General features: G+C 41.0%; 1 protein-coding gene and 1 long non-coding RNA gene across 3 annotated transcripts; one reads left to right on the top strand and one right to left on the bottom strand.

Moving 5' to 3' along the window:
- Positions 1-2,710: 2,710 nt before the first annotated feature.
- PPP2CA (protein phosphatase 2 catalytic subunit alpha) lies at positions 2,711-18,114 on the bottom strand. Of its 2 annotated transcripts, XM_088661906.1 has the most exons (8): positions 17,694-18,114; positions 14,428-14,559; positions 7,760-7,969; positions 6,535-6,708; positions 6,269-6,358; positions 5,523-5,684; positions 4,704-4,822; positions 2,711-3,533 (listed from the first exon to the last, which is right to left on the bottom strand). In XM_088661906.1, exons 3-8 carry the CDS (start codon positions 7,874-7,876, stop codon positions 3,461-3,463), a joined length of 735 nt encoding a protein of 244 aa, XP_088518032.1. In that variant the 5' UTR covers positions 7,877-7,969; positions 14,428-14,559; positions 17,694-18,114; the 3' UTR covers positions 2,711-3,460. The 2 variants fall into 2 exon arrangements, with proteins under 2 accessions (XP_088518032.1, XP_034961332.1); XM_035105441.3 differs by lacking the exon at positions 14,428-14,559.
- Positions 17,012-19,507, top strand: LOC148686875 (uncharacterized). Its single transcript, XR_015948154.1, has 2 exons — positions 17,012-17,111; positions 18,732-19,507. It is a non-coding gene; the product is annotated as an uncharacterized LOC148686875 (long non-coding RNA).
- Positions 19,508-21,610: the final 2,103 nt, after the last annotated feature.

Genomic DNA, 21,610 nt, shown 5'->3' on the forward strand with positions numbered 1-21,610 from the left:
AAAATTCCTTCTACTGCTATTTGGTCCCTAAATGCTGTTTACAATATAGTACAGCATCTATGGAGCAAATAGTTGCCAGGGAAGGGCCAGTTTCCAGCAGGAAACATACAGCTGTGCAATCCAAAGTAAAATCACATAAGAGAGAACAAGCTCTATTAATTTGACTTCCAGGAAAAAACATGCCACTCCCTTCTGTCAATATTACGTCCTGAACAAGCAGTATTGCCTCCTGAAGCTTGTCTTCGGAGTATTTTAAAATAGGGTTTTCTACAAGGACATTTTAACTCTGCTAAGGGTGAATTAAAAACACAGATCTATGTATGGACATTTAAAATTAATAAGCCTCTGCCCCAACCTTACCCCAAGTCTCATTTTCAAGGCATACAAGTGGAAAATGCAACAAAACACTTCAATGTGGTATGCTCCTGTTCAGGCTTCTAGCCAGCCAGCTATGGCCTCTTCCAAGGGATTCCATTCTATTCCCCACTACCATCAGTCAGCATTCCATGGCCACAGGGCAAATGGTCTTCAGTGTGCTGTTCCAGGATTTGGGGGGTGGGGTTTGCACTTCTGAAAACCTTGGTGTTCCCTCAAGGCTGCCAATTCCTCTCTTGCATTATATCATTTTGTCTATATAAGGATCCACAAGATAATGAATTTGCTGTTCGTATACAGGATACTCATGGAGTTTATACACACATAACCGAGTACTGTATCACATAGACAGTTTTGCTTGTTTCTAACTTGTTTTTGTGACCAGCAGTACATTCCATACACACAGTCCTCCTTAAAACATGTCTATTGTATGTACACACACAAAAAGATGATTGTAATAAACTATACCTGAAAACTTGTCAAGTCCCTTTTGTGTTCAAACCATATAGCAGCTTTAGCTGAAGCAAGCAATTAACAATAGTAAGGGCTGTTTTTCAAGGAAATTCCACTGCTTGGAATTAAGAAAATGGAGCAATCTGCTTTTGGTTAACTCAGCTCAGTGCTTTACAGCAAAATTATCAAATTGGTTACCTTTTTATATATACAAGATATTTTCTTGTGTGCTGAAGTTACAATTCATACTCTTTTATAGCAATCCAAGTATGCTGAGATTTATTATTATAAACCAAGTATGTTGCTATTAAATACCAAGCCAAATGTTTTTATAATAAACCTGCAGGACTGATATTTTGCAACTGTTTTTGTGGACTTCTGTTCCTTAACCATGCAGTTACAGTAGTTTTGTTTTTTGCTGTTGCTTGATATAATCGTGAGAATCTGAGCTGCATTTCTAATACTGGGGTATTGCATTTGTTAGTATATTATCTATTTTTGTGATTTAAAAAATGTGTGTGTGTTTTTACCGGTATATTGTAACCTGCACTGTGATCCTCAGAATAAGGTATAGAAACTTAATAAATAACAACAACCACAACCACCTGGAAACTCAAGACGTGATAAATACAGCACAGGAACAAAGTAACAAATAGACTCTTGTTTGTGATTCACATGAGGCCCTGACCCCATAATCGCCACACACAGGACCTTCAGCTGACAGCTTGCCCAACCATTTTGTTCAGGTCACAGGATTGCAAAATCACTGTGGGCAGTTTCAGTGGGATAAGCCAGTTAGATGTGTTTCAAATGCAATACAATGGTATATTGGTTATCAAACTTAATCCGTTCTGGGAGTCCGTTAGAAAATCCTGCAGTCAAGTGGAAACCACGTCAGATGTCCTGGTTCCAAAAAAACGGAACACTTACTTCTGGGTTTGTGGCATTCAGGATCCAATTTGTTCGGGAGCCAAGCCATTCAAGAACCAAGGTACCACTATACTGGAGTTGCTGCTCTCCCCATGTTATACTAGGATAGCCTCAGGAAGTTCCACCATTACTCACAACTAATGTGCAATAGTAACATTTTAGCAAGAATTAAACTTCCATCTTAGTAAAGAATGGAAACATTTTCCCCTTTGAAACCCAAGTGCTTGGACTATGGTAAGATCAGCAGCAAGTAAATTTAATCCACTGACATTGTGCAGTATTCAGTCCTTAGTATTATGAACTTGTTCCTCACCTCCACCCTCAAAGAAAGGAGAATTGCTACAGTGCATGAAGTGCAGCTACATAGACACAAAAGTGACTGAGGGCTATACTGAATGACACCCTGGCCTTCATTCTACAAGTTTCAATTTCTCTTTTTCCTCTTACTGGCTGAACAGTAGGCATAGTCAAGGCTACTGCTATTCTTTTGCTTACAAAGTAGATTTCAACAAGATCAGTACTGAGAATATATTATGGTCATTTAAGACTGTAGTGCGATATCCAATACTAGTCATAGAGCAGACTCATTGAAATCAATGAACTTAAGTCTACTTATTTCAATGGTTACACTCCAAATATGACTTTGTTGGACATCATCTACAGCCTGTTCAAAACAAGGCTTAAATGCAAGTTAGTAATCCTAGACGTTTCTTCCAACTGAAAGGGCTAGAATGAAATATTAGACAGTCTCTCTGTTAAAATGACAATTTTATAAACGTAATTTAATAAATAAAGTGGGGAAAATGCTAATAGGTGAATAACAACTCAAAGCCATATTGCTATCAAAATGTAGGACCTCTTTTCACATGCATTTGCTCTCCGAGAAAATTATCTGAACATCGACTCCCAGTACATTGCCACTGACTTCATTCAGCATAATCTGGATTCTGCATAGGTTCAAAGAGACATAAAAGCTACTTTTTATTAAACACAACATGGTATGAACCTGCAATATATTTAAAAGTCAACTATCTTCCATTATTAGTTCACAAGTTTATTATGAAAAAAATGCTGCAACACTCTTCTGCAGCAACATCTTACAGAAAAAAAACCTGTTCTGTTCAAAATAACTCACTATGATGGACAAATACACGGGACATTATATAGAGGGAAGTGTGAGGGAAGAATGTGGGGGAACCAAGTGCAGACAAAACAACCATACAATTAAATTAAACAGTTTTCCCTGGAAAAAAATCAGAACACAAATAAGAAAATCGGTCTTGGTACTTATTTAAAATGTTCATTAAGCTTCAATGATAGTTTGCTATCCTTATCTACAGTCATGCTGGAAAGCTATAGCTAAATGGAAAGTTAATTGTTTTCACAAGGTGTTAAATGTCTACATCTTAATATTTGCAGTCTCCCAGAGAAAGCAAAAGTAACTACAAGTAGAGCTATGCCAGAAACTGGTTTCTTGACCAACAGTGTTGCTTCAGCATGCAATGAACTGGTTCATTCTAAAGTGGTCACAGTCGCTGACAGACAAGAGGCTTTGTATTTCAATATGGCACATCTTTTGGTCCATGTGAAAACAGGTTTCAATGTTAAATGTTTTCTGACATTTTGGAGTTACTGTTGCTCTTCCCATATCCTTTAGGTCAACACATGGTTCATGGCAATGCTGTACAAGTGTAAAATCTTGTTACAGGAAGTAGTCTGGGGTGCGACGAGTAACATGTGGTTCACCTCTGCGTGGTGCTGGATCAAACTGCAAACTGAAAAAAACCCAACACTTTTAATCAGTATTTATGTGGTTTGTGATATCCAACTAAAACACAGCAGACCCACTGAAATCAGTAGACTTACATCCACAGAATTCTGTTTGACTACTCAGGGATAACATTAGATATCAGCCATAGCTTTTAAATTCTCTACATTGTTCCGATTCACCCTGCGATCAAGATTGTGGCTGTTTTTTCTTTACACTCCTAGATGTAGAAGACATCAGCCATCTCTAGAATGCATGTAATATCCATCAGTATTAACTTACAGTTATATTCTACCAAGCTCTTCCTTTAGATCAATACAAATGAATGGAGGATCAGTGTAAAACTGAAATAGCACTTGAATATTTAACTGTGCTCCTTTGGGAGGAACAGCAAGATATAAATTTAATAGACAAACTTCAGAAGGACTGCAATTTCCAGAGCTAAACCTTGATAGAGACTGCAGAAAGATGAAACTATAGAGGAAGAGCCTGCCATTCAGCTAGGAGTTCAATTAAAAATGTATGCAGGCCACCCTACTGTCTTATGGGCAAAGGAAGGTGACAAGTGATAAGAATATAGATCCTTTGCTCAAAAGAAAGTCTTGCTACATCTTAAGGATAAGTTAGAGAATGCATACTGTTGCAAAGAACAGAAGCAAACATCTCTTCAAATACCATTTTAAATAGAGGAATTCAGCTTTACTTCCCCCAAAACTGACAACCAAGAGAGGCTATTACTAAACTCCCAAAGCAACTTTCCGAATCATTGGGACTTTACAGTGAAGAGCAAGTGGTAATAATTCAATAATAATAATAATAATAGAAGCAGCATCAGATGCCCAGTATTACAATTTGCTACCCATAAGGTTAGTTTTATACTCTATCAGAAGGGAAATTTTTAATATTTGATGTTTTATTCTGTTTTTAATCTGCTGGGAGTCACCCAGAGTGGCTGGAGAAACCCAGCTGGATGGGTGGGGTATAAATAATAATAATTATTATAAATTATTACTACAAATTAGCAGTTTCCGTTATATAGTAAAGCAAATTATAACCAAAAAAGCCCACACACAGTATTCCACAACCACCCATAAGGCAATTTATGTACAGCATTCTAACTAGAATTATAAATGACATGTTTTGTTAGTTCTCATAGGAAAAATCTTTAAGCACTTACAATGAATATTTTAAAGTATCATCAAGTTCCATGATTGCAGCTTGGTTACCACACCGGTAGCAATAATTTGGAGCACTGAAAATGGTTACTACATTCCGATCATGACACCAATTGTAACCCTGAGGAAGAAAAAAAAAAGCACACAGATGCACATCATTGTAACATATCTCTCTATGGGGAGGGTAGTAACCTATAGTGGACAGAGCACCAGAGTAAGATAAACAATTTATTACTCTAAATTACCAGGATCTCAGGCAGTGCATTCCCAATCATTCTATCAAATATCTTTTTAACTAGAGTTAACAGGAATTAAACCTGGAAGCTTCTACATACAATAAATCAGCAATACCAATCAACAATGACTTCTTCCTAATAAAATTGATCAATGTAAGCCTTAGCTGTCCATTTGTAGAAATAGAAAGCCCTTAGGGTTGAATATGAATAAAAGATGTCAGTCAGTAGATGGCAGAACTTCTTACCCCACACCACCCCCTGAAAAATATTTAGTATATAAAATCCTAGTGTCAGAGTTTAAATAATTGTACTGCGGTCATTTGTCATGGAATGACACAGTAAAATACAGGTCTAGGTGACAGGAGTCACTTACAGTGGAATATCAGAAACACAAGCCATTCTCATATCAATAATTATGCCTTCAAGTCTATCTTGCAAGCTCAATTTTTAACAAAATGAAAAGATATACAAGTTTCTTTGCCACCACAGGCTTAACATGCCTTTATTTGTATGCCAAAGCTATCTGGTTATGCAGCGAGATTTTCACCTCAAGAAAGGAAACAACATAAAAAGTCTGGGGCTTACCTCCATTACCAACTGATGAGCTCTTGAGACCAGTGTAAGGCCATTAGCATGGTTGAAGGTTTCTGAAATATCTTGTCCAAAAGTATAACCAGCACCTCGGGGAGAAATGCCCCAACCGCCACGATCATCTGGGTCTGACCACAGCAAATCACACATTGGACCCTAGGAAACATTTCAGCATCATTACATAGCCAAAGAAAAACTGAAGAGGGCTAATAAAGTACCAAATTTTTAAGAAAAAATGTTTGAACAGTAGCTGAATGACTACATTAACATGGCACTTTGTACCAATTTATTTGTTCCCCAAACTACCTGCACTGAGCTCTGTGGGAGAAAGAATCAGTGCTAGGCAAAAACAAGATTATACTCTGCAGCATCTGAACATCTGAATTGGTGATGCAGATGTTATTTGGTGCAAAACATGGTCCTCCCAGCTTTTAAGAGTTATGTGGGCCCCTAGTTTGCCTACTCTTAAGTTGAAGAATGAGCTACTTGGAGATGTGTCATTTGTAATTAGCAAACAAATTTCCATCTTTTAACTAAGATTTATGTGCTGTTTGTAGTTTTATTGTTTGGATAAGGGAACAGGACAAGCAGTGCAAACCTTTTGGAGTTAGAGGTCATGTGGAAAAAATAAGGTTTACTTTAACCACAGACTTCCTTATAACGCAAAAGAGGAATTGGGCATTAGTATGATTTCGCACACTAACACAGCACAGAAATTTTAACACAAATTACATAGTTACCTCATGTGGAACTTCTTGCAGACGATCAAGTGCTCTGATGTGATCAAGTGTATCTATAGATGGGGAAAGACCTCCATGTAGACAGAAAATCTGAAAGATAAATTCATTTGTTGGGACATGAATTAGATCCAAATACTATAGCTACAAGTGTTTTTCAAAGTTACAGTTTCGTCTCTAAGACGAAAATCTGGTAAAAAGGTAACAGATCTTCCACCCTGCCTTCCTTCTCTGCTAATATAAGGAACACATCAGTATTTTCAACATACCTGTCCGTCCACCAAGGCAGTTAGAGGAAGATAGTCAAAAAGGTCTGTGAAGTATTTCCAGACATTTGCATTTCCATATTTCCTTAAACATTCATCATAGAACCCATATACTTGTGTGATCTGTCTGCTTTCATGGTTCCCTCGAAGAATAGTGATGCGTTCACGATAACGGACCTACAAAACAAGATAGCTACTGTGACTAAACCAAATATGTACTTCTCCAGCATTTCTATGAGCAAAAGTAAGCCTTAACTTATGGAGATATATTATTATCATCATCATCATCATCATCATCATTATTAATATCATTCTTATATTTGTACCCTGCCCATCCAAATAGGTTGCCCCAGCCACTCAAAAACATCTTAATACAGACATCACATTTTAATAAAAGGTATTTAATTTTGTGGTATATTTTCTGTGGTATAGTATATTTTTGCAGGATAAATCCCAAAGTTAAACTTGGAGATAAGATTCTGCACGTCTGGAATGAATTTCTCTATCCACGTCTGATGGAAATACAGACCCAAGGACAAAATTCGTAAGTGTGTATCTGAAGAAGTGTGCATGCACACGAAAGCTCATACCAAAATATAAACTTAGTTGGTCTTTAAGGTGCCGCTGGAAGGAAATTTTTTTATTTTGCTTCGACTCAGACCAACACGGCTACCTACCTGTAACTAGACCCAAGGACAGTGGAAGTTCGAACAGATCTCTAAAGCAACCCATTTAATATGTACAGTGGTACCTCGACTTACGAACGACTCAACAACCAAATTTTTTGACTTACGAATGGGGCTAATGGCCGCGCGCTTACGAATGTCTCGACATCCAAAAGGAAACCGCGGCGGTTTTAGATAGGGATTTTTCGACTTACGAATTTTTAGATAGGGTTGCTTCGACTTACGAATTTTTAGATAGGGTTGCTTCGACTTACGAATTTTTCCGTTTCCAATGCATTCCTATGGGAAATCGCGTTTCCAATGGCATTTTTCGACTTACCAAGGTGCCTTTGGAACAGATTAAATTCGTAAGTCGAGGCACCACTGTAGTCTCTTTGGGCAATACAATTGTGTTGCCTCCAACATCATTTTTGCATTAGTGTAGAACCTCCAACCCCAATGACTCAGTCATTATAATGTTCATTAGTCCTATAAGTCTTACAGTAATTCAGATTATACAGGCATTATATATTTCAATACCAACATTCATTTTAAAATATTACCTTGAGAGCTACCAGAAGTGTTACAGTTTCAACAGAGTAATATCCCCTGTCAACGTAATCCCCCATAAATAAGTAATTTGTGTCTGGTGATTTTCCTCCAATTCTGAAAAGTTCCATGAGATCATGAAATTGTCCATGGACATCTCCACAAACTGTGACTGGACACCGTACTTCTTGCACATTTGATTCTTTTGTCAAGATTTCTTTAGCCTGCAGCAGGAAAAAAAAACCAGCTTTACATGAATTTGAAGAGATAATACTTGTTCATTTATTTTAAAGCATTTCACCTGCTCACCTTTCTTTAGTTACAAATATAAGTGCCAGGTAATACGTTTTGAGGCACACATTCCTGGAAGCAATTTCTCCTGAATTAAGTCACCCAACTTCAGGAATGAAATTCTTAGATCTGGGTCCACAGGTGTCAGGCACACATGGCTCAGACTGGCAGTTTAATAGAAAGTGGAGCAGTGGAGTAGAAGGGGGGGGGACATAACAGAGAGATTGCAAGAAAGGAGAAAATGGAGCAGACAGGGGGGGGAAGAGAAAATGAGTGCCGGACAGAATACACAGACAAGTAGGATCTAGCAACAGATCCTCTTGAAATTGCCTTTTTTATCAAATGTTCACCACCAAACCACAAATCCTGTTTCCATTGGCTAAACCATTTTTTTAATGGAGCTGGTGCTTTCCAGACATTCCATGGCACAATACAGACCCTTGTGAATTCTTCATTTTAAAGAAGGACCCCCCCAAAAAAACTACAACGCCTCTGTGTACAGTGAAGTATTATATGATTTGTAAGTGGTTTTGCTGTCATACTACGTACATATCAAAGATGGATCCACAAGGATCCATGCCTAGGACATGTGTGTGTGGTGTGTATGTGGGTGGGTGGTGTTTGCAAGCACCAGATCAGTGATATTTGATGTGTATTCTAAAACAGTATGTGTTAATTTTATGGGTAGCAGTCCCCGTCTTAGATATTCATCAGTGTGCTAAAATGCAATGCAATGCGTTTCTCTTAACCAAATCCAGAAAGAAAACTCTTCTGCATGCAAAGAAGAGTTCCACTTGCAGCTGGATCATTTGTATAGTTGTTTCTATCTCGTGCTTAGATCACCACAATGGAAACCCTGCTCAACCACACTACTGCAGCACAATGAATATAAGCAATACAGTGGTACCTCGGGTTATGAACTTAATTCATTCCGGAAGTCCGTTCTTAACCCGAAACCATTCTTTACTAGAGGCGTACTTTTGCTAATGGGGCCTCCCACTGCTGCCATGCCGCGCGATTTCCGTTCTCAACCTGAGGTACTACTTCCAGGTTAGCGGAGCTTGTAACCCGAAGTGTTTGTAACCCGAGGTACCACTGTACTTTAAAATCATGAAGTCATAGCTGACATAGATTTTTTTTTCTTTTGAGAAGATACAAGAGTTCAAGAAGGGAACTCCAGTAACAATGGTTCATCCAATTCTTAAAAAACCATATGCACCCAGTGTACCTAGGAATAAACTTGCAACCAGATCTCATGTTCCATGTATAAGGGAATTGTTTTTAGGACAGCAATCTCCAATGAAATAAATGAGGAAACAATTCCAGATGGGGGAGCTCCAAGCATGCACTGTACCCAGAATAGATTGCTGGGTTAGGGCGAAGCAGCAATCTTCTGGGAACCCGGGAACCCTAACTTTCTGGGCCTCAAGTAACAGAAAAGCCTCAATTCGACCACAAAAGGTTACATAAGGTTACAACATCCTCAATGATCCTCATAATTAGTCATACTTTGATAGAAACCAGGACCCTAACAGACTGCCCAATAGTACAATGTGGTTAAACACCTTACCACAATCCTATACTGTACTGAAAATACTTGTTGACAAACTACTTGTTCTTTCATGCACCAGCAGATAAACACCAGTGTTCTATCTAATTACTTAATTCATATTACCTAGTTTTCTTAAGATTATCCAGTTTTCTAATTTCTTTTTCTGATGAGCTCAATCCCATGTGTATAATTACTCAAGACAATGCTGTGCTAGATGAACCAACAGTCTGATTCAGTATAAAAGGAAGCTCCCTATGTTCCTAGTGCTATATTCCCACTTCGAAAAAAGAAGTGGCACTGAAAGTATTGCCTTCTTGTAGCATTTTTACCATGTGAAAATGGGCATGCAGTAAATGTCCAATGATTTATCTGCCCAGAAGCTATCCAGAAAATTGTAATGTAAGAGTTGTTCAGGCTGACAGAAATGCTTTCTAGCACCTTGTTAAAAGAAACTCCATCAATGAAATAGACATTCAGAGCTCGTTTTGCTTGGCTTCTCTCTCTAAACATTGTATTGCTTTGGATCAAAAGGCAGCATGAGCAGCAGTACTCAAAGGTACTAGATGACACACTAAGCTCCAAGCCACACTGAGGCTCATCCACCAGAGAATCGCTATTTATTTTCTTCCAGTTGTACAAGTGCCACCACCAAATCTCCCTATACCACCATAACCATCATGGCACAAATCAGGCTCAATTTTTTTGAAGGGAATAGTCTACGACTTCTGTGCCACTACTGGTGACGGGGTCACAAAAAGATGAAACCGCAATTATTTTTACAATCTTCTGCTACACCTGGGCCAAAAGAACAATGCTGGGACAAAGGAAGAAGTGTTCAAGCAAAGGATTCATTTGCCGTAATGGACTGGAATTCCTCCAGTCCTGATTTTTCAAATTCCAGGTTTCATGCAGTAAAAATGGCTCTACCTCATTAGACGAATCCACTCAGTGATGAGTTTTCTAGAATATTCTGAATTGAATTTTTTCCAGAAAATCTTGTTCTGCCCTGAATCAACTGAGATCCAATTTAACATGCTACAAGGGGATTTACATTTAATATACAATAGATTAATTTTAAATGCTGCATGAAGGTCTCAAATCTTTTCCAACAGCTAAGAGAGGCAGAGGTGAATGTACAGTATATTGCTTTATGTGATCCCACTGAGATCCGAAGATGAAATTTTGCAGGTAGCTCTTAGAAATATTAACCAATACATATTTTTTTTTGAAATTTCAAATCATTTTTTCATTTTTTAAAATTTTCAATTTTGTAATTTAAATTGTAAAGTAAGTCCATCGTGATATATTGTATTAAAACCCATGAAGTTCTGAAAAGATTGGTGTTTTCTGTTTTGATGGATCTCAATTCTGGACTGAGCGTTTAAGGTTTATGTGTAGTCTGGCAAGGCCAAAATTGTCAATTTTTTTGAAATTTCAAACCCTTATAACTCACAAACGGGATGAGATAAATAATTAAAATTTTAGATTTAAACTTAGTTTTGATCATTCAACAAGTTTACAAAATATTAAGAAAATTGGATGACATGAGGTAAAAAAGTTGGATCACTTGATATGGAATGACCCAGAAGATATGGTACTGAGCCACCTGCATCAATCTATTTCTAAATAATCCTTTACATGCAATAGCCCAGGACACACTCTTTTCCAAAGCTGCCATGGCCATTACAAGATCTGAAATCATGAATAATTTTCTTCCATTTAAAAGAAAAGCCTAGCTACAGTCCAAAGGCCTTGAGCCAATTCACTTAGTGACTCAACTGTAGACTCCTGCATGACCTTAACTTGGGTGGATATTCTGAAGTGCTTATTGATCAGGATCTCTATATTCACTGAATTAAATACTGCACCTGTGATGCAAACCAGTCCTGCAGCCACCAAATCTGTCTCTCTACTCCCTGAGGACACTTCACTTACACCCTTCTGTCCATTTTCTCATACACACCTCTCATGAACCATTTACGGTTTATGGGTTCAAGAAAGGTGAACAATGAGGAAAACCCTGTCAATACATTAATATTTTCTGAGATTGTGCTGGGGGTTGAACAACAATCTGTATGGCCCTGTTCTCCAATCATATCGCCTACCAAGTGTGTGTGTCTTTTAGCATTAGTGGAAATATTAATATTGGTCACCTTGAAAAGAAGAGTGAAAAAGAACTTAACTTCTTGAAGGCAGACACTCCTTCAAAGTCAGACATACTTTCCTGCTAAACAGAAGTTTAGCACATTCGTTCTCAGAGGGACAATGCTTGATAATTCAGAGTGCTTTTAGGAACTTTAGCTTGCATTTTGGTGTTTCCCAACATGAAACATTACTTGGGGATCTGTCCTGGTTGAGTATAGAAATCAGTATTTCACACTGGTTGCCCAGCAAAAGCTATCTCTATGCTATCATACAACTATGGAACTCCCAAGATTGATGAATTATCCTTTTGTAATGTTTATTAAAAGCCTTGGAGCTCCACAATCAGATCAGAAATGTTGTTTCGGCCACTTCCTGTAGTCTCATCTCTAATGTTAACTTGTCTAAAAACCAAAGGAGAGGGAAGAGGGAAGAGAGGCCCTACATACATTTTCTAAACCACATCCATCAGCTTTGTATTCTTGTTATAAAAAAGCATGCCTAGACATTCTGTTGCTGCGTCCATAACCTAGGTTTAAGGTGCCATTCAGCTCTTAGCTTTTATATCTCAGTTTCTAGTACTGGGTACACCCTAGAAGACTCAGGCCTGCTTAGCTTCAGCAATATGGTGGCCTCATGAATCTTCAGACCATACTTTTTAAGCTGTAATTGATCTACTCTTTGACAGCTGCTTACCATCATATAATTTATACAAGATTCCATCACATCTCCAATGCTTTTCAACATTTACATGAAATGCTGAGAGAAATCATCCAAGGGTTCACCAGTATGTCAATGACATCCAACTCTACTTCTCATTTTTATCATTGTTAGGTGAAGTGTTGAACCAGTAAGATGGTGATAGCTAGATGAGTGCACATTAATAGAAACTTAATCCTAACAAAATAGAGGTGCTGTGGGTACATAGCTTGTCTGCTCAGCAGAGTCTAATCAGTTCTAGACATCATTACACTCTCATTATGGATCAGGCTTTCTGTCTGGAGTACTCTTAGGTCCAGCTTTGTCATTGGAGGCCCAAGTAGCTTCTGTGATACACAGCATTTTTCAGCAAGCCAAGGCTGATGTGCCTGCTGTGACCAATCCTAGATTGGCCTAGACCAGAGGTTTTCAACTTTTTTGGGTCCACAGCTCCCTTGACCAACTACATTCTTTCCTCGTACCCGAGGAGCTCAGTAGCCCAGAGCCGGCAGCCCCTCACCCCTTTCCAAACACCCTCCCTTGTAGAGTGTTCTCTCAGCCTCCCCTCCCCTCCCCTCTTCTTGGGAGTCCTCTGGCCAGCCGCTGCTGCCACTCCTGGTCTTGTGTACTGCCCACCCTGCCTCAAAGAGATGTGCCTCCTCACACTGCCCCACAGGGACCTTGGAAGCACCCCTTGGCCAGCCCCAGGGGCACCATTCACCTAGGGAGCTTGTAGCCAGGGCTGCTGCAACAAGTAGCCACCACAAGCCTTTGAGAAGCAGAGATGCCAGAGGGCATCAGAGGAGGAAGGGAAGGAAAGAGGGACAGAGGCCCTGACCATCATTCAAGGCACCCCAGGATGCCACAGCACACTGGTTGAAAACCACTGCCCTAGACAGTTATCCATGCTTGGGTGGAAGGGCTCAGATTGTTAAAGTGCTATGCATGGGGCTACCTTCGAACGCTAACAAAAACTATTTTAGCCACTGGGTTGTTAACTACGGTAGGATGGACTTGGGGTAATATAACTGAGTCAACATGGATTTCAGCGTATAAGTACAGTTCTTAGGATGCAGCCTATTGCACTTCTCACAATGAGGTCACAAGGAAAAGGTTTTGATTGTTGCTTAAAACTGGTTAGATAAAGAAGTTTTTACCACTGGCTATTCACTACCCTATCTTCTGCCAGGCTGGATGAGAGCTTGTGCCTGCAAAAGCAAATCAGATTGTGTTCCTAAAAAAATATGCAGGCTAATAAGATCCAACTTTACCTCCCCAATACTTTCTCTTTCAGATAAAGTCAATCTTTCAATTTTAATGGCAGCCTCCAACCCAACATCACAGAAAACATAGCCAAGTTCTCTGCTGTAACCATCAAAACCAGCCCAAAATTATTAGAGGCATTCAAAAGGTCCGCATTTTTAACTATTTCCAATTGTTAATAAATTTTGTTATATTCTCTTAAAAAATAGTTTGTGTGCATGCATGCTGTTTTTTGTTTTTTGCTCTGCCACTGTTGCATTGATACCCTATGCTGTATTTTATGTTTATAGTCTGTGCAGACCAAATGAAGTGGAACTTGTTAGCTTAAAACAATGATCAAAAAGCTTCATTAATTCTTATGAGAATACTGTAATATAAACTCCTTTCCAGCAGGTTCCTATTAGCATTCAATTTAATTCTGAGTTTCAGGTTCAGTTCTTGATTGCTTTTGTATTACTGAAGTACTTGAACTAAAAAGGCTATTAGGACCAACTACAGCTTTGGAAATAGGTGAAAAGCAAGAAGCTTGGGGAAGGTGGGTTGGTTTCTTTTGCTATCAACCCATCAAAAAGGAAGGAGCAGCATGTAGAAGAAGTATTTTTGTACATTTCCAGTATCTGTGTCACTGGGTGATATTTCCTGCTGTCATTTCTGTAAGAGTCCAACAGGCAAAACCAGATTACAAGGAAAATTTAATCTAACCTCAAAACACCCCAGTTACTTATCTAAACTCACCTCTTAAGCACTTTGCCTTAGATTTCTGACTGTTCTTTACACTAAAGGTGATTCCTCCTACACCCATCTGTTATTCTTTGCCTTGACTGCAATATATGCTGATTATACTGAAAGTGATCCCTTTTCTTCTCTCTGCAGAATAAAAAATGTTTCAAGCACACTCTTACCTATCAATAAGAAATGTATTTCTAAATGATCATAATAAAGCACTTCTCTCTAAATGTTTGTTTTCCACCAAACAAACCTGTTTATTGAGACACCTACCTTCCAGACCAACTGAATTTTTGACAATTTATAAGTGCCAAAATATGTTCCTTAGAAGCTGTGTGGCCATACACATTTCACTTAAACAGAGAAATCATTCCCCGCTATTAACAAACTCAGGTGGCTTACACAAACAGGATAACAGAAATGGGACCACAAGAGGGAGGTATCAGAAAAGTCAGGCACAGAGGTTTTCAGAAATACCCCCCAAAATTAAGGGGGCAACCTAAAAAAAAAGCCCCATGAGCACTGGGCATGCTCTACCTGCCATCACATAATATTAAATGCTAATTGGAAAAGGAAAAGATGCGTAAGACAGAATGCAATGCTCTGCTTGGAGGGAGGAAATTGGTGGCTGGAGGACACACTCAAATTTTATTAGTGCTCTCACATGGGTTCACGAATGCATATTCTTTATTTGTTTGGGATAAATTAAAGTGACTTATTTTTAAGGGGGGACTAGGGTAAACCAGAGGGAAAAGATTTTATTTCTGTACTTTTCACAAGCTGACAGCTAGTTTTGCCCCAGAAGCCTTGTCAACCATGAAATATGGTTAACAAAAAACTCAAGTATGTTTCTAGTGCCACATTTAACAAACTTCCCTTGATACTAACTTTAAACACTCCAGATAACAAGGGATAATAAAAAGAAAAGCTAAAAATGCCAAGACAACTCTTTCAACAATTACTTATATTTTTCACATTGGCACCAGTCCTTTGAAGGATCTATGAGACTTCCATGCATATCAATTTTCTTGTATTTCAGCATAGTAAAGACATGCTTATACACTACTGTATAGTTGAAAGAACGTCTTTATCTCAAACTCTAGTCACATCCACCTCAGCAGCAGAAAAATGCTGCAAAAAGTGAAGGGATATACAATCTACAAATTAAATGCATGTTGCGAGCACAAGTTACCACTTCTAGTACAGCTTGCTCTCCTCAGACTGCCCCAGGTTCTATACATACAGTAGGAAACTGGGTAGCTCCAGGAATGTAGAGGAAGAGTTTGCTTGCCATTTTAGAAACCAAACCAGTTAAGATCACAAAGAAATAAGTGACTCCACAAACTAGCATTTCACAATACGCACACCAGAAGCTATGGACATCTGATTCTTCTGGGCACTTGGCACAGGACAAATGGACACACACTGTAAACAGCAACTGACAGCACAAGGTTGAATTCAACAGGCAGAAGCTGGGGAGAGGAAGAGTAGCACAGGACTTTTGTCTTTGTACATTAGTATGAGGCCAAACTGTATGATACATTCCGCTTCCCATATCATTACAGTCTGAACAGCAGTGAATTCCCACAATTCTGTTTTCTGTATAGATAGCACTGGAATACTTTAAACTTGATTCCGACTTCATATGGAACTGTAATATGCTACCACAGCAGCTAAGTTGTACAGAATCAAGAACACCCCAATAGTTAACTCGGCCAACACCGCACATGCTCAACATGTTGCTAATTAGCAATACTTTTACAAGCAATTTTATACCTCAACCCCAAGCAGAGGCATTTAAAAGTGCCTTACACAGATTCCAATGAAACCTGCAACTAAGTGTGCTCAGGCTACCTGCCACGCAAGAAAATACAGTAAGCAGAAATAAATTCTAAGAATTCTAATGAAAACTTGTCAGTCCTATGTACTAATAACTACCCTGACTATGTAAACTTCCAATAATAAAATTTACCTGAAATATTCAGGAAATTCAAACCTTCATAACTTAACATGCAAGATTAATGTGATGTCATTTAGTATTTGGCATACTTGCATTGAAACAAGTTTGTCAATCCCTTCCCCACAAAAAATTCTTTATATTAATAGAGTTAAGATAAATATAGCATTGTGGGTTTTTTTAAAAAAAAAAGTACTTAGATGAAATAATTTGACAATAATTATTCAAAAACTGCATGCAACAATACAAAACAACCCTACACGTAGATTGGATACTTTGCCACTTTTATCCCCCTTATTCTCCCCCTCTCTCTTTATTAACTATTCCCAACTGCTACCCATTCATGCTTAACTACCCAGATAGTGTTCAAGTGACCATATCTCCCCTTCCCTAACGCAAAGCAACAGAACAAGGCTTGGTGGTAAGAGAGAACCAAACAAAAAAAGTATGCCTGTGCAAACTACATTGACGTCTTGTCAAGATTTTCTTTTCGCCAGGATCTTACTGCCGCCCCCCACAGAAAGAGAAAGCTTTGCCCGCTAAGCACAAGGGGTTTTTTAATCAGCACAGTACTGTAATGCACTGTATTTTCAGCGAAAGGCGCCATTTTAAGAGTCAGCGGAAAAAAGGAGGAGGAGGAGGAACTAGATAGAGAAGCGGTCGATGCGACAGGGGGCGCAGGGCTGCCGGGGGGGGGGGGACCGATGCTCTCGGCCAAGACCGGCTCCTCCATGGGGTAAAATACCCCCTCTTCCAGGTCGGGAGGGGGGTGGGAGGCTGGAGAGGGGAGGTAGCGCTGGCGGCGGCCTTTCCCTCCAAAGACTGCACCTGCCCGAGGGACACACCCCGCTCGCTACCCGCCCTCCCTGCCCCCTTCAGCGGAGTCCCCACGACTAGCAGCAGCTCTAGGCTACTCTTCCACCGTGGGGCTCCCCCCTCCCCACAATCCTCATCCCCATCCGTCTTCGGCCCCTCCACCGCGACGGTGCCTCTTGCGCCAATTGCGGAACCCCTGCGCTGGGATGGGGGGGGCTCCTGCCCCTCCCTCGCTTCTCCCCCCCAGAGGTCGCCTAAGCAGACCTTCCTCCCTCGCCTCTCCACTCTCCCTCCGCGGTAGGACCCGCCTCCCCCGCTCTCCTCCCTCCCGCCACCTGAGCACCCTTCCCGGGTGAAGGTCCCCCGGCACCCCAAGGGCCTCCCTCCCTTTCCAGGCAGCGGCCTCGGTTTCCCGCCTCCGCTCGTCCCTTCTGCCGCCGCCCCCGGCAGGGTCCCCTTCGCCCTCCCCCCGTCCCCCTCGGAGGCGCCCCTGGCTACTCACCTTCTCGCAGAGGCTCTTCACCTGGCCCTCGGAGAGCTGCTTGCACTCGTTCAGCTGCTCCACCCACTGGTCGAGCTCCTTGGTGAAGACTTTCTCCTCCATCCTCGCTGCTCGCCCAGCCGCCGCCGCCGCCGCTCTTTGCCCCGCTTCCTCTTCCTCCCTTCCTCCCTTCTTCTGCCTCTCGCCGGCACCCGCCGCCCCAGCCCAGCCCCCGCCGCCGTCCTCCTCCCCCTCCGCACGGAGACTGCACTGCCTCTCGCTGGGAAAGAAACGAAAGGCGGAGGGGCAGGGAAGGAGAGAGAGAGGCAGGAAGGGCCGGATCCGTCCCTCAGACGCGGCGAGAGGAGCAATAGCAGCAGCAATGTGGCGGAGGCGGCGGAGGCTACTCGGAAGCTCGCTGATTCTCTCCCCTCCGTGTAATGGCTGCCGCGCCTTGACGTCACCCAGCCACGGTTCCCACCCTCCCCCTGCTCCTCGGAATAGGCAAAGAGCCTCGCGCCTGCCCGAAGAGGAGCTGCGCATGCGTCAGGGGGCCTCTCTACGGGTGGCTAGAATAGCGAGTGAGGGTGGGGCCGCCTTGAGAAACCTGCGCGCGCCGCTGGGAGCAGGCGCAGAAGCGCCAGGCGCCGGTGTTTTGGGGTTCTTTTAATCTTCGCCGATTGCACGTTCCTCGGGGCGGGGGAAGTTTATTTGACAAGAAGGGTGATTTGGGGAGGAGAGGAATAGCTAAAAATTTAAATCCATAGGGTCACCATAGAAACGCAGGGTTTGTTTGTTTTTTATTTTTGCTGAGCGCTGGCTGAGACTCCTTCGGGATATCAAATCCAAACTCTTCTTCTTATTCTCCATGGGGGATTGCTAAGAAGACAACTTCTTAGCAAGTTTGGCGCACCCCCTATGTACTACTCCTGCCTAGTGACGTCCTCTTCTCATATTGTGGGCAGGGCGGCCAGGGATTGGTGGTGGTGTCTAGGAGCAGACACGCATCGTCCTCACGAAGGGCAGTCAGGGACTCAGTTCTGTTCTTTGCATTCATAGAATTGCAGAGTTGAAAGAGACTCCGAGGGTCCTCTGGTCCAGCCCCCTGCAATGCAGGCATCTCAACTAAAGCATCCATGACAGATGACCATCCAAGCTCTGGTTACAAACCTCCAACAAAGGAGAGTCCACCACCATCCGAGGGAGTCCGTTGCGCTGTCAAACAGCTCTTGCTGTTGGAAAGTTCTTGGGTAGAAGACGACTCTTATCCTGTTGGTTTTCCAGCTTTTTTTAACACAATAGTTTTGTTCTTCAAAAGTCAAGCAAGATTCCATTGGAAACATCAGACTGTAAAATCTGTTTGTCTGAACAATGTTGATGTAAATGATGTGTCTAAGGCCCTAGATATGAGAATCCGCAAAAGTACTGGCTGCTCTATGAATATCAGGTGGTGTTTGTAAAATATATATATACTGATCAGGCCAAAAGAGAACTTTTCTTTATATAATTGCAGTTGTTGAGAAGCATTATTACCTATCAATACTAGTCCCTTCCCTACGTGCTTGAAATACCTGTTTTACCTGCTGTAACATTCTTGCAGAATTTGCTATAGCAAAAATGCTTCCTACAGGAATCCAACTTGTTGCATAATCACCAATGGCTATTGCTCACCACACCATTGGTTTTACTTTATGGCACAATATTTGAGGGGTGTTCACATATTACATTCAACAAGTGTACAATCCATGCACGTGTGTACATAAAAGGTAGTATATTATGTGTATTGTTACCGTGAAAAGTCTCTAGACAATTAAAATGGCTATATTACTCCTAAACTAATGGGATTCTGATATATTCTCCCCCATAATCTTTTTAACATGTAGGTGAAGTGTTTAGAAAATTCTTGTTCACAGCTTTGTGCAGATCACACTCAAACCCAAAATTCCAGTTGTCATAGAATTTTAGTGTTGGGAGGGACCTAGAGGGTCATCTAGTCCAACCCCCTGCAATGCAGGAATTCTCTATAAATAATAAAGTATTATTTGTTGTGCCAATAGAGCATCTAATGGAATCCTCCTTTACGAAGCAATCTAGTAAAATATTGCCTTTATGGAAGCCGATGGATGCTTGCCATTGACTTCAATTGATCAGTCTTTTCCCACATCTTTATCTTACAAGTGGCAGGTGGTAGTAAATTTAATTACAGTTAATTCAAATTAATTCAGATTCATACAGTGAAGAATGAACTTACACAACATGAATCACTGCTGAAGAGGAGGATCAAAGCAGAATGGATGAGCTATTGACACAGAGTCTAGTAAATTCTCGAACAGATTCTTCTGTAGGAGAAAGTCTTGTTTGATGTGATAGTTTAGCTGTGGAAGTTATTTTCTCTCTATATACTAATCAGACATGATAGATAGCTGTGAAATGGCATGAGATTGCCAAAGCAACAATTTAAAACCTATTAAACTCTGCACCACACCTTTCCAAATCAATATAATTAAATCTGTGTGGGAAAGACATGCAATTAACTTGCCCTTTTGGATCCTTATATCCAGGAATTTCAGGCGCCGATCTTAAAACACGCAGTGTGAGGGGACCAGAGGCCAAACACAGCCCTTGAGATTGTTCTACACAGACCATGCCCCTCTCCTCAAGCCTCTTTTAACTAGCCCTGCTCCAGGTCCTCAAGTGCTTTTGCTAGTTTGAATGTGCCCTTGAACTGTGATATTGTGATAATGTATCTTGCTTGCTTGGATGGAGGTGTAGAAACATCTGGTTTTTGCCTGGTTGGAATGTAAACAACGGTAAAAAGGTCAGAGTCATATGTGTGTTGCCCTGCCCACTTTTGCTTTTGACCCACCATCAAAGGCAAAAGAATGCAGCTCTTGAGCTGAAAAAAGGTTCCCTTCTGCACACTATGCATACATTCCTGGGATTAAGGTCTGCCAAACTCTATGGGGCTTACTTACTGTTTTATGGGCAGAAGTGCTTTTAAGTTCCTTGGTTTTCACTTCCCCAATTCTTTTAGGCCAGGCTATGCAGCTGGACTCAAGCCCTCCTGCATGTCCCTGTATCCCTCTGTCATATGTGAACAGGAGTTTCGCCTCTAAAGCACATATTTACATCCTTAATTGACCGTTGTTGCACAGAGCTGTTCACATTTGGGGGCAGCCTCCAGTTTAGGAAAGTGGATGGTGTGGCAGGGTAACATTGAAAGTGGGAAAAGCATAACCTGTGAATGGTGGAGATGCACATTGACTGTAGTTACCGGTAGAGAAGATTCCCAAGCACTTGGAAATGCATGATCTTTGCTTTAGAGTTAAGAAGCGTATGCTTCCTTCCAGGGCAGATGGCAAAGCTCCCACGCAGGCCTGAGTCCTCCTGGCACCTCTCTCTTGTAAAAGGAAACACTGCCGCCACCTCGACAATGTATTGAGAACACCAACGAAACATTAGCAAGAAAACTTCAAAAATATAACCAATTATTATGGAACTGCTGTACGTCACTTCATTGTAGGAGGGCCTCTGTTGGTTGGGTTGGGAAAGAGCATCCAGATTGGCTGTGAAAGCTTTTTCCCATTTTTATTCTGCCTCTGAGCACCAGGGTCTCCTCCAACTAGCCCGTTTGTCCTGATTTTCTTGCAGAAAGCTTACATGGTCAGTCTTTATTGAGCATTCATTCTGATTTGTACACAGGCAGGTTGTATATTATTCTTATTATATCATCATCATCATCAGATGCGAGGGTAGGCTACCGGTATATGCCTGAGTCCCTCCTAATTCCTGGATCCAAGAAGGATCCAATTGCTGGAGTAGCCAGACAAGTTTCTTGGTGATGGCCCCTAAGTATGGGTAACAAAAGAAGTAGTTCTGGGCCAGACAACAAGTGGGTGAGGCCCCCTCTCTCAACTGCCAGCTAGAAAGAAAAAAGC

Source organism: Zootoca vivipara, chromosome 2, assembly GCF_965207765.1.
Source record: "Zootoca vivipara chromosome 2, rZooViv2.hap1.1, whole genome shotgun sequence".
NCBI lineage: Eukaryota > Metazoa > Chordata > Lepidosauria > Squamata > Lacertidae > Zootoca > Zootoca vivipara.

What these genes read in the sequence shown, in the direction of transcription:
- PPP2CA (XM_035105441.3), bottom strand. Translation starts at nt 17,795, where the DNA reads ATGGAGGAGAAAGTCTTCACCAAGGAGCTCGACCAGTGGGTGGAGCAG. An exon ending in CACTTCTGGTAGCTCTCAAG is followed by an intron (nt 6,709 to 7,759) that starts GTAATATTTTAA and finishes CTTGTTTTGTAG; the next exon opens with GTCCGTTATCGTGAACGCAT. An exon ending in TGCAAGAAGTTCCACATGAG is followed by an intron (nt 5,685 to 6,268) that starts GTAACTATGTAA and finishes AATGTTTCCTAG; the next exon opens with GGTCCAATGTGTGATTTGCT.